Source organism: Glycine max, chromosome 13, assembly GCF_000004515.6.
Source record: "Glycine max cultivar Williams 82 chromosome 13, Glycine_max_v4.0, whole genome shotgun sequence".
Lineage (NCBI taxonomy): Eukaryota > Viridiplantae > Streptophyta > Magnoliopsida > Fabales > Fabaceae > Glycine > Glycine max.
In genome coordinates, this window is record NC_038249.2 from 27166901 (window position 1) to 27179786 (window position 12886).

General features: G+C 32.9%; 1 protein-coding gene across 2 annotated transcripts; it reads right to left on the bottom strand.

Annotated features, from left to right (window-relative positions):
* Positions 1 to 1303: 1303 nt before the first annotated feature.
* On the bottom strand, positions 1304 to 5757 carry PAP25 (purple acid phosphatase). Of its 2 annotated transcripts, NM_001364074.1 has the most exons (10): positions 5692 to 5757; positions 4435 to 4602; positions 4068 to 4268; positions 3788 to 3899; positions 3415 to 3641; positions 3113 to 3251; positions 2806 to 3026; positions 2541 to 2662; positions 2096 to 2257; positions 1304 to 1692 (listed from the first exon to the last, which is right to left on the bottom strand). In NM_001364074.1, the coding sequence occupies exons 1-10, from the start codon at positions 5707 to 5709 to the stop codon at positions 1635 to 1637; spliced, it is 1428 nt and encodes a 475-aa protein (NP_001351003.1). In that variant the 5' UTR covers positions 5710 to 5757; the 3' UTR covers positions 1304 to 1634. The 2 variants fall into 2 exon arrangements, with proteins under 2 accessions (NP_001351003.1, NP_001239650.1); NM_001252721.2 differs by lacking the exon at positions 1304 to 1692 and having other exon boundaries at positions 1743 to 2257.
* Between the last annotated feature and the right edge of the window lie 7129 nt (positions 5758 to 12886).

Consider the following 12886-nt stretch of genomic DNA (forward strand, 5'->3'; position numbering starts at 1 on the left):
GTGGGCAACTTCATCAATAACTCTCAATAGAAAATGCTTCAGTTTTCTTCTGTGATTGCTTCCCCTGCATGCATTACCAGAACTCAACCAGATTGCAATTATTCTTTAAATGTGTGTGTGTGCATATATATATATATATATATATAAAGCATCATAACAAGAAATTGCATCACTGATTTATATATCCCTTAAAAAATAGAGTGGCAGGCTACTCTTAACCAGGCTACATGCCTCTGACCGTTTTATCTCTCAAAAGAGACTAGAAAAGCATTAAAAATCAGTATGTTTAATTTAGTTCATTTAGAGAACAATCTTCTTAGTCAGATTCTTGACTGAGCTTTAAAATAAAATCTCTGAAAATAATGTATAGTCTAGAAAACCAGTATAACTACTTGACTGGTAGATGTGAATGTATTTTTAGCACAAGGTATATACTATATAGTACATATATGCTAAGCTGTATGTAGTACATAACTTGCGATTCTTGTCAACCAAAATCAACTGTCTGCAGGTTATTAAGTAATCAGGTTATTTTTGTCAACCATAACGATTTTAAACTTATTCCATCATTATTATCTTCAGTAAAAAGTAAAAACACATGTGGCAGATAATGTCTATATTGTGTCTTGCCATTTGTGCAAATGCAATGACAACTTTCAATCTTATAGTTCATCACAACAGCAAGATATGACTTACTGTTGAGCTTCTTAGCATAATCATGACAATTTATAATTTGATACCAATATAAAAGATGTTACACTGGTAGTGCATATAAATTAAATTCTTTGATTAAGAAGTTCACACATTAAATACTTATAAACTTACTATGTCAAATATACAATCTAAAAAAAGTTTAATACAGTGTTATTTTCCAAGTACTAACTATATTATTGTTCTCATAGGTTATTAATTGGATTGTGTAAATTTAATATGCATTTCTTTTATAAATTGAATTATTTGATTCCATGAATTTATTGCTTTTGAAACTAATTAATCCTGTAGCAAATTTCAAAATTTAAATCTCAATATATTAAAATGGAAAATACTATTAGTAAAAAAGGAAAATCATTAATAAAAAACATGAATAAGGTAAAACAACCAACTGAATAATTGAAAAGGCATTGAGAATATAAAACTAAAGATAGAGCGAAAAATATAATTAAAAGTATTCAATGAATATAAAAGTATAACAATATAACTAAGTCTCTTCGAGTTGGAAAGACATATTATTTTTAAAATAATTAAATTAAATAAGGAAGATGACAATAATAATAAAAAAGGAAGATGACACATAAATGTTGACATGATATATATAATTTATTATTATTATTTTTGCTGAAGGTTGACATGATATAATAATACCCACTAAAGCACTCAAATAGCAGCAAAATAATCCACGCTTCAAAAATTATACACAGATGTGAACAGATAATATCTTGGTCTCGATTGTTTTCTCCTTGCTAAAAGCGCGTTTATTTAATATTTCTTAGCGCTAGCTGTATAATACAAGCCAAGTACATGGAATGGAACCTTTTCGCACGCTCGGAGACTATTGAACTACATACATTACAATATATAGGCACATTTTTATTCTTTTCAAAACACCATATTTACGATTTACGAGTGCTCCAACTTCATTTAACATTGACAACTTCATCAATAACCTCATTCTGTTTTCTTCCATTGCTTCCCCTGCATGTACCAGATTAATTCAACCGTTTTTCAATTATCCTTTGAATGAACATATATATATATATATATATATATATAGTAGTAATGGAGTATCAAGTATGGCTTCCTTTTATTTTTCATGCAAGAAATTTCCGGCGGTTTATGATATAATGTATAGCAGTTCTGAGTCTCCACGAGAGAGATTAATTAACTTACGGAGGTTCCCAACATGATACAAAGAAGAAAATATAACACAACCAAAATTGATGAGGAAATGCATGTAGCGGAGAATATGTCGATGACATCATTCGTGACATCTTACTTTCTGTCGGTCTTATAATTCATGATTCATCGTAACAACGAGATAATGACATTCATATTTTTCCTTGCCACTGCCAAAGAAAAGGTGGAATGAAGAACCTACCAATACTGGTTATGCAATACGAGAGAGTCAGCTGGGACTTTCTTTCCGTCATCATTGCGATACCAGTGGTAGATAGCATGGGTCCTGTTTTTTATCTCCAGTGTGGCGTGTCCATAGCTCGCTTCTCTGAATGCAGAATATTCTGGCTGTGGATCCAAATAACTGCACCACCAACGACATATACAATTAATTCAAACCTATATATATACCTCCTAAGACAATTGAATCATATACATAAAGGATTACATAGAAACCCAAGATAATCTTTCTAAACTGCATATGCATGACAAAAAGACGAGTTTGTCAGGATACCCCAGGGTAAAATCCGCAAATTTTTTAAAAGTCAGAAGATAAAAAGCGTCAAATTTATTTATCTAGAATAAAATTTGTCAAAATTTGAAAAGTTGGAGATAAAAAGTGTAATTAAACCTTCTAATTTATTTACCTTGAGGCAAGACCTTCTAGATTTCCTCCATCTCCGATTGTTATGTAAATAGGTGCTGATTTGTCAGGTATGGGATACCTTCTACCGCCAGTTATGTTGTAGTCTATATTGGAGTATCGATACTGCATAAAGCAGGACACAAAAATTCAACACATATGAATACGTATTAATTAAAAATGAATCCACTGTGACATCAAATTAATGAGTTATTGATACCAAGTGTGCTGTGTTGTAATTAAATTAAAGATGAGCTATAAAAACATACTGATCTTTCATAAGCATGGACATGGCCGGCAAAGATGACATCAACTTTGTATTGGACGAACCATGTCTCAAAAACTGATCGCATGGCTTCACCCTCCATGTAGTGAGCTACGTTGCTGCTGTAGAGTGGCTTGTGCACGAGCACAATGAGCCAAGGTGTCTTCTTTCTATCAACCCGCGCCAGCTCTTCTTTAAGCCATATGTATTGAGGCGTGTACTTCACTGTTAACAAACATGTATATATCATATCAATTAATGTTAATACCATAAAACAAAGCATACAAGTATTAGGAATTAATATTAATTACCAAATGGAGAATAGCTTGATAGCACAATGATATGAGCAGAGGCACGCCTGACTGCATACCAGAGGGGGCTGGTGCTTTTGGAAGCCGAATAGGGAGTAGTATATCGGTAAAGATAGTTTTTGAAAGGTTCAACTTCTCCCTGACCAACCATATTAATTTGTATGAGAATATTGGACCCAATTTAACTTTAAATCAAAAGAGCCTACGTGAAGTTTTCAACATAACCTAAGTAACATAAGATTCAATAATTTTTTAAGAAAATAATGAAATGACTTGACTGATGTTATAATTAAGTAGTGTACCACTTCAGGCAAAAACTCTACTTCGTGGTTTCCCACATTCCACATCCATGGCTGATATGCTGCACTCCTTTCAGCAAATCGGCCCCATGTATCCCACCGTAAACCCATATCTTTGTAGTCATGTTCATCAGAATAAGAAAGATCTCCAACATATAACACAGCCTCTCCTCCACTCTCCAAATAATGCTCAAGGGTCGAAAGAGAATTAAACGTTTGCCCCAAATCACCTGCAATATTGTGTACATATGCAATTATTCATTTATTATAAGAGCCACACAAGTTTAAAAGAAAAAAAAAATATGGGAAATAAAACAATTAAGCATACAAAAAAATTATTTTCTTGTAGTACATGTGGGGAAAACAGACAACTTACCAATGATCCCAAATTTGTAGGGAGTATCTGGCCCAACTTTAGGAGGTGTTTCGAACCAAAAGTCTCGAGCAGAATCACCACTTCCAATTCTATAGTAGTATTTTGTCTTATACTGAAATAGGGAAATCATCATTGAATAAACTAAATGAACAAATTCTACAGACAGCAATGTTAGACTTCACTTCTGAATTTATTTTATTTTTCACGTTGCAATTTGCAAATATAATGCCAGTGATGATAATTCTACGTACTCTCCAAATTTGATCGACAATTAATATACCTCAAGGCCTTCAATAAGACAATGATGAATGTAGCCAGACTTGTAGTTATAGAAAGTGTAGTTTGCAACTGTGCCTTCTGCACTAGTTTTAAACTTATCCTTTGATGTGCCATATTGCACATGGCGAGTCCCTGGTTCATCTGGGGTCACCCATGAGACTATTACTGCTTTTCCATCATAGTCACCTTGCGTGATGTGCACCTGCAGTGAAGTTAATCATTGAATAAAAGGAATAGCTTTAGAATTTGGAACTGCATCACATGATACGTGCAATTTAGGATCCTCATCAGAGATTCATAAAGTAATATCAGTTTATTATAGATAATAATACTAATAAAATAAGGCTTGTTATATTTGAAAGAGTTACTTGTTGAGGTGCATTATAACCCTTTGGAACTGCAAATACTTCATGATCCACGGGAATGTCAACTCCTGGCCACTGTGGCCGAACGAAAGAGCTGGTGATCCCTGCACTCCCATCTCTGATAGAACTCAAGAGGACAAAGGAAACAAGAACTAAATTAAGCAACATGGCCTGCATCATTGTATCCAGAGACGTCAGTAGTGTTGCCTTTATTAACTTAATTACAGAGTCCTAACTATTTGCATTCAATAATTCCAATGAATGCCATCATATACTATACAGTATGCCATATATGTTGAAGTAATTCTCATCCAAATGACTTGTTTTGAGGCAAATATTGTTCTATAGTTAGCTTCTATCCCATTAATGTTCTCTCACCCTGGTCTCAACATGAGTCAGCTGTCAGCAACAACTTGAATCCACTCAAAATCAGGTCTAGTTCAATGGGCAATCAGTTTAAATAAACTATTTCCTCAAACTTAAAATTGAATCAGGACTTTTAGTCTGACTTACATCCAAGCAACTTGTATTAGGTTAAGTAGCTTATTTGATGACCTTTTAGTCTTCGTCTCCTCTATTGACCACCTCACACAACTAGTGAGCTCCTTTCCCGTGATAGTCCCACCCACACTTACTATCTTTAGCTCTGGCTCGTGCCAAGCTCAAGATAATATGTCCCTGCACTCTTAGTCTCTCCACCAATGAGGTACCATTTCGGATGCAAATGGAATATCCTTTTATTTTTTGCTCTCTACTCTCTCTCACTCCACAAAGCATTACATGCATGTTTGTAGTTAATTTTTTAAGGAAAAATTATAAAATTGACAAGCTTTTAAAACTGAAACTACCTACTTAAACTGTTTGGCTAAGTCCTTTTAGAAGTATTTTTTAAAAATAAAATAATAAAATAAGTTTTTCATTAATTAATTTATAAAAGTTCTCTCATATAACTATTCTAAAAAATAAGAAAAAAATCTATGGATTAACTAATAAAAAAATTAGTTTAGCTTACAAAAAGTTTTTTTTTCTTTTTCTAAAAATATTTATAGAGAAACTTATAAAAAAAATCCTAATACTTTGAGGTATTTTCATGCATATTCTTTATTGAATGTTTTAACAATAAAATAAGATAATCTGAACTAGGCAACAACATTGCCATTCACAAAAATTGTAATAAAGGAACGAATATTAATTGGTTAGCTAGCTGTATCTTCTTGAATTAGAGCATATAGTAATGAATGAGAGAGAAGGTTAGCATACCTTGGAATATTGAAACATTTGCTAAGAAGAGGGGGAAGGGAAGCCAAAGCACGCCACCCGAGTGATGAGAAAAAAGAAGAAGCCAATTGATTGATTTATAAAGCGAATGGTGCAATGATTCACGTGCCACACTCCACACTGTCCCCACTTGCTTCTATTATTATTTGTTTTGTTGTCCAGTCCTCCCTGTCCTCAACTACCTTTTTAATTTCCCTCGTGATCAAATTGACTGTATGGTTCCAAATCATTTCTCTCTCTATATCATATATGTGATATTGATTTTAGAGTAAACTATTTTTTTGGCATAGATCGCACAGATCCTATGATTGACAATTTTATTCAAATTGATTAGAATTATTATGAGTGATTATGTATATAGATTTTTTTTATTATTATCATATTGGTATATAATATTAATTAATGATTAATTTCTGTCACACAAATCTTTTCTCTCATATCAATTTGAACATATGAGACTTTGATTAAAAAAATTAGATTCATAAACACTCCGATCAACTACTTGTTAGTTATACACATAAAGAGGTTTTACTTATTTATGAATGATTATGTAGAGTATAATATTTAGATCTTTTGTTATACCAAAGTATAGAGAATATTTTAGCCATAAAATTACTTTCATCGAAAACATTGATATCTAAGTGTGATATATTTGCATATATCAAAGGAGGGAAATGTATATTTTAATACAAGAGGGAGACTAGTAAAATACTTACATAACAGGAGATGATAGAGTAAATAAAATTTTTTTAATAGCTATATTTTTAGCAGAAGTTTATAAAACTCAGATCTAAAGAAAAACTAAAAAGTTAAGTGAAGTATCACATATTTAAATATATCAAGCGAGGAAAATATATATTTTAACTTACTATAAGAGAATATTAATGGTGTAATATTCACATTTTCTAGAAGAAAAGAATGTAATTTACTCTTGTTTTTTTTAAGAATGATTTAACTATTTCTTTTTTGACATTAATTTATCTTAATTTTTTTTTCAGAAACAATCTCTTCGATTTTTAACTCTCTTTTCACAAGGAAATGCATCTTTTCTGTACATTATTTCATTTTTTTTATTTTTCTGTTCTTTGTCATTAATTCTTTTCCAAATACATATATTACTTACCATAGTGTGAATTCCAATACTTTAGTGGAACATTTTTTTAAAACTAAAATTACAATAAAATCTTCGTTTCTTAATTTTAATATATTAATATTGAATACTTTTAAAAAATTAAGAAAATATTTTAAAAAATTGTATTTATATATTGATATTTAATATGGTCCATGAAGTGGACTATTAAGGACCCTGAGTCTGTCCGTAACTGATCCACATTTGGACCATAAGACCAATGTGCAAACAAGATTATAATAAAAACAAATTCTTCATTTTATGGACATCAATCTTTCTTTAAGTAGTATTTTTAAATATAGAACGTGTGCATCGTATGGGTTTCTGAGATGAGAGTGTAACATAAGTCAAACTTAAATATACATTTAAAAATTAAATACGACGAGAGTGTGGCATAAGTGAGACTTTAATTAATGGCTAATATATGAGTGCATTGTTCTGATTTGATAGTATGAACCATAAGGTGGAATATTGCGGACCCTGCGTGTTATGAGCAGAGGAGAGAGAGATAACTACACTAAGCTAATCCTGGGAAATGATTTCTCTGCGTTTTATTCATGAATGAACTTTCCTTTTATACACGGGTCTTACATTGCAAAGGCCTGCAATGGCAGTAACTATCTTGCGATAATAGAATAATGGCCCTATTGTAACTAACTAACGGTATCCCTAACTAACTGGTATCTATGCATGCATTCGAAGAGTCTTCCTCCTTCTTCCTACGGCTGATGTTATCATTATCCCACCTTGGGAAAATCACCTTGTCCTCAAGATGATGGGATGCAGAAAATAGAACCTGGATCCCAAATGAAAGTGGGTGAAGGAATGAGCGGCTGAAAATTGTTGCGGAGACAGAGCCATTTGGCAGTGACGAGAATGACGAAGACGATGAGGAGGAAGGGGTGGTCGAGCTCTCTGTAGCAGCTGGAGTGCTCCTTGCGGGCTCGATGAATGGTAATCCTACGGCGGTCGGAGGACATGTGGGAGTTGTTGTTAACAAGGAGGGAAACAACCACAATGGGAAGCGGACCCGGCAAGGTTGTAGGGGGCGACTGTATGGGTGCAAAAAGTGGAGGTGGCGGCGGAGGCATCGTGGCGGGCAGAGGTGGTACGGTCGAGAATGCGGTGTACGTGGGTGATGGAGTTGGCTTGAGCAGCGGAGTCTGCGGCGGAGGCGGCGGCGGAAAGGAAGATGAAAAATGTGGAGTGGGATTGCAAGGCAGTCTCTGAAGAAGGTTGTCGATGGTGGTGGCCAAGGTGTCGATGGAAGCAACGAGGTTGTGTTGGCTGAGGGTAAGTTTGGCTAAGGCAGCCTCAAGGCGGTCCTCGGTGGTGGACGAAAATTCAAGGTGGTGTTGTGGGTGGTAGTGGAGGGTGGTCTTGCAGTTGTGGAGGGCAGCCATGGAGGCTCCGTACGACTGGTAGTGTGGATGGTGGTAGGCAACCATGGGAGCTTCGTATGGTGAGTGGTATGGGTTAAGGTAGTAGAGGGTGGTATGGCAGCCATGGGCGGCAGGTCGGACCAATTGTTATGAGCAGAGGAGAGAAAGAGATAACTACACTAAGCTAATACTGGGAAATGATTTCTCTGCGTTTTATTCATGAATGAGTTTTCCTTTTATACATGGGTCTTACATTGCTAAGGCCTGCAATGGCAACAACTATCTTGCGATAACAGAATCACGGCCCTATTGTAACTAACTAATGGTATCCCTAACTAACTGGTATCCATGCATGCATCCGAAGAGTCTTCCTCCTTCTTCCTGCTACTGATGCTATCACTGCGTGAGTACGTCCATGACTGATCCACATTTGAACCATTTCCACGTCCAAACATAATCACAATAAATATCAAATCCGTATGGACAACATTTTTTTTTAAAAAAAATACTATATGGTATGAGAGATGACGGTGTGTGGCATAAAATATTTTGGTAGGTTACAATGTATTTTAATTAAATTAAAATATTTTTTATTTTTATATGTTCACTTTAAATTTAAACAATTATAAAAGGTTAGCTTACCTTGTAACGCTGCATTTGCACAGAAGAATGAAGATAGCAAAGTATCGAGAGAAAAAAAGGAAGGGAAAACGTACGATGGTGTATAGAGCCAATGATTCACGAGTTAATGTGACTCTATTCCATTGGTCAAGAATCTCACTTGGTCTGTCGCCTTATCCACACCAGAAATATATTAAAGAGGGTTGAATTTTTTTAATAATTATTTAAATATCTATTTATTAATAAATAATTTGTAAGAAAATATTTACCAATTTGAAAAATAAAATCTAAATTAATTTTTATTTTAAATGATAAAGATAAAAAAAATAACATTAATGAAAATAATTGTATTTCAAATTATAAAAATAAGATATCAATTATTTAAAAAGATTAAGAGAATATATTTATTATTTATCAAAAATTGTGTAAAGTAGTGTGATAAATGCCCAATATAAATTTAATGACTTGTTGAGTAATATGTAAGAATGTTTTGTTTACCTGTTGTTCAGTTTTCTGCACTACTGCAAAATCTAATCTATCAGCAAGTGTACTGAGACACAACTAATATAAAACGGTAAGAATCGAGTATCGAATCATAGGGAGTTTGTTTCATTTGAAAAAATGTTCATTCAATAAGTAGATATTTGTATAAATTCATGAAATGAAAATAAACACAGGATATAGTTGCAATTCTAAAGATAACTGCAAAATTAACTATGTAAATGCGAGAGATAAACAGATGATTAAAACGTTGGATCCTTCTACTAAGTAACTTAATGTAATTAGGTATATTTCTATATTTAAGGTTGTTTCTGTGTTCTATGCTGAGAGCAAATACCCCAAACCACGATTCCTCGCATGAATTGGCTGATTCTATTTAAACCTCGTTCCCGGATCCCTCGTCGAACTTAGCCTAAACGTATTACATTAAGATTACAACATATTAAAAACTAAATCTCTGCACTCTGTGTCCAGACATACAATTCTCTAGCCTACCCTATCAAGTTCTAAGGATTTAAAACATTTTACAATGCTAAAAATCCTAACTTTACACACAAATGGGTGATCAGTCCACAAGCATGCAATAATTAAATGAAAATAGAAGCAATGAACACATCAAAATAACATTAAATAGATAATAAAGAGTTTTTACATCAAGGCTCATTAGAAATTCTCAATAGAAGCTTTAGTCTTCCATGGCAAATTAAACTAAACATAAAAATATGTACAAACCTACAAAAAGAACTATAAATTAAGGAAAATACATAAATTTTATAATGATTTTTAATACAAAAGTTAGTCGTAAATGATGACTAACACGTGTGAATTTTATCTACTTGTTATTTTTCAATGTGCACATTGATAAATTAAAGATTTAATTATTCATTTAGTTTTTATACTTTTTAAATTTATCTCTTTTAGTCCTTATAATTAATAAATAGATTTTTTAATTCTTAAAATTTATATTTTAATTCCCAAAATGTTTTATCATTAAAAAAAATTTAATTGACGGAAATAAAAAAAATTTACGTTTGATACGTTCTGAGAATTAAAATGTAAACTTACTAAAAAAATTTACTTATTAGATTTTAGGGACTAAAAAAATCACTTATTAATTATAAAAACTAAAAATAATAAATTTAAAAATTATAGAAATTAAATAGATAATTAAACCTAAATTAAAACAAAAGAGGAAGGCAATATATCTAAAACGCCATATAAAAAAATATTAAGTATTATCATGAGTTATAGGCCAGTATATTTTATTTGTTTCTCTTTTATCATTGCCTTGTTGACACAAAATTAACTTGTCTTTAAAGCATTATTATTAAGATGGCACATATTGAGTGAGCTTATTTAAATTTATTTGTTGAAGCGCTTATTTTAATGAATTAAATAGTTGTTTATCTTCTAATATGTTTATCTAAATTATTTATGTTTAAAAAGTAATTTTCTATTTAGTTTAAAAAACAAATTTTAAAGTTATTATTTTTTAAAAATATTTATTTTAAAGTTATTATTTTTTAAATTTAACCAAACTCACCCATTGATTAATACAACTGCTTTTGTTCTAAATCTTGCAGTCTCATAAACACAATAACAACCCAATAAAATTCACCACAATAATTAATCGTGTATGTATATATATATATATATATATATATATATATATATATATATATATATATATATAAATAAAACTATTAAATATATAATTTAATAGTGAGTGGATAAGTTGTTTCAGATCGTAGGACTCTTAGTGCAATAAAAGACATGCGATACCAAGTCCATGGCTGCAATAGTATGACACAACCACTCATAACTCTATCAACCTTCGATAATGCCCAACATAGTTCTGTGTACAGGTTTGCTAAACAAGTCGAACCCCAACTATATTTTTTTATGTTGTTCAAATCACGTAATAGGTTCAAATACACTAGATGAACTCTATTTCCAGATTTATCAGGAATTAAAACACCTCCAATCATGTACATTATGTAAGCTCTACACTTGCATTGTAGTTGGTGTATTGTTGGTTCTTCAGGCAATGGTGCGCGCAAAATGCTCAGGAACCATGTCAGCTTCAGTGCAACTCCCTTACGTGCATTTTCTGGAGGGACCTCCCCTAGTAACTCGTCGCATAACTCATCCCAATGTAAGAAGATAGGTCCAGTCACAACACGACCATCGACTCTAATGCTTAGATGCAATGCAACATCTTCGAGTGTGATGGTGCACTCACCCCAGTGCACTCACCTCCCATCTATTCATCATATAAATTGTGTTGAGATTCCAAAGCACATTACACTTTATCTCATTGTAAGACCTCAAGATTCCAAAACACATTTTTAATTTGTCTCATTCTAATGCCTCGAGATTCGACAACACGTTAACTCAAATGTGCCAGTGTCACGCACCGAGATTTTAATTCACGTGAATCATGGACCCTCCATTGATTGTATAGATAAATGCACCATATCACCAAAGACTTTGCCTAGTTGCATCAAATCAAATTGTGAGAGAAAACAAAGAGAGCAAGCAAAATGAGGCCAGAGCCAATTTGTGCATACATTTATATCAATGGTGAAATCATTCAAAGTTCAAGTACAAATGCAATTTTTAGAGGTGACAAGACAAAATCATTACTGCTGATTCCAACAATGACGCTGCCAAACATAATCACCGCAATATAGTCATCAATTACAGATAATGATGTTATGCCTATAATTACTGCACTTTGGTATTATTGTCATGTATATGAATTCAATGGTCAAGTTCAATATAGGACAATTCAAATTATTGACGAAGAAGGTGTTTTGTGCATGTTTCATAAATTTGTGAATATGGCAAGTGTAATATGTATGAAACTTAAAGTTGATGTTCACAATTGATTATCACCTATTCAAGTTAATGACCTAAGTTGGGCCGAGATGGAGCAGAAGCTGGACAATTCCCTGAAATTAGAATGAATAATTTAACATATTTTGTTGTTGTATTGCATTTAAGTTTTTCTCAATCTTTATTGTGTAGTTGTAATTATTGCATGCTTTGAAGTTGTTATTTTAAATTTACTTCAATAATAATAGCCTACACATGCATGATTTCAAAGATGGGGAACAATGTCGTACTTAACCCTCACATGCACCGACAACCCCATTAGTGTGTGGTGTTGCACACTATTTACTCACATGTGTACATTTACCCCATTAACGTGGTTCTCAACAATCTGCGTGAGTTTAACGCGCGATGCAGAACACTGTGGTCAACACTCATGATGCAACGAACAGTTTGTCATATACATTAATGTGCAGTGTTGCATACTGTTCACTCATATGCGTACGTTTATCCCATTAATGTGGTGCTCAACAATCCGCGTAGGTTTAGCATGCAATGCGAAACACTGCGGTCAGCACTCATGATGCAATGAACAGTTTGTCATGTACATTAATGTGTGGTGTTGCACACTGTTCACTCACATGCGTACGTTTATCCTATTAATATGTTTCTCAACAATCTACTTGGGCTCGGTGCGCGATGCAGAGCA

Excerpts from the sequence above, each read along its gene's own strand:
- PAP25 (NM_001364074.1), bottom strand. Across the intron at positions 3,027-3,112 it reads ATCAAGCTATTCTCCATTTG|TGAAGTACACGCCTCAATAC; the intron begins GTAATTAATATT and ends GTTTGTTAACAG. Across the intron at positions 1,693-2,095 it reads GTATTGCATAACCAGTATTG|GGGAAGCAATGGAAGAAAAC; the intron begins GTAGGTTCTTCA and ends TGGTACATGCAG.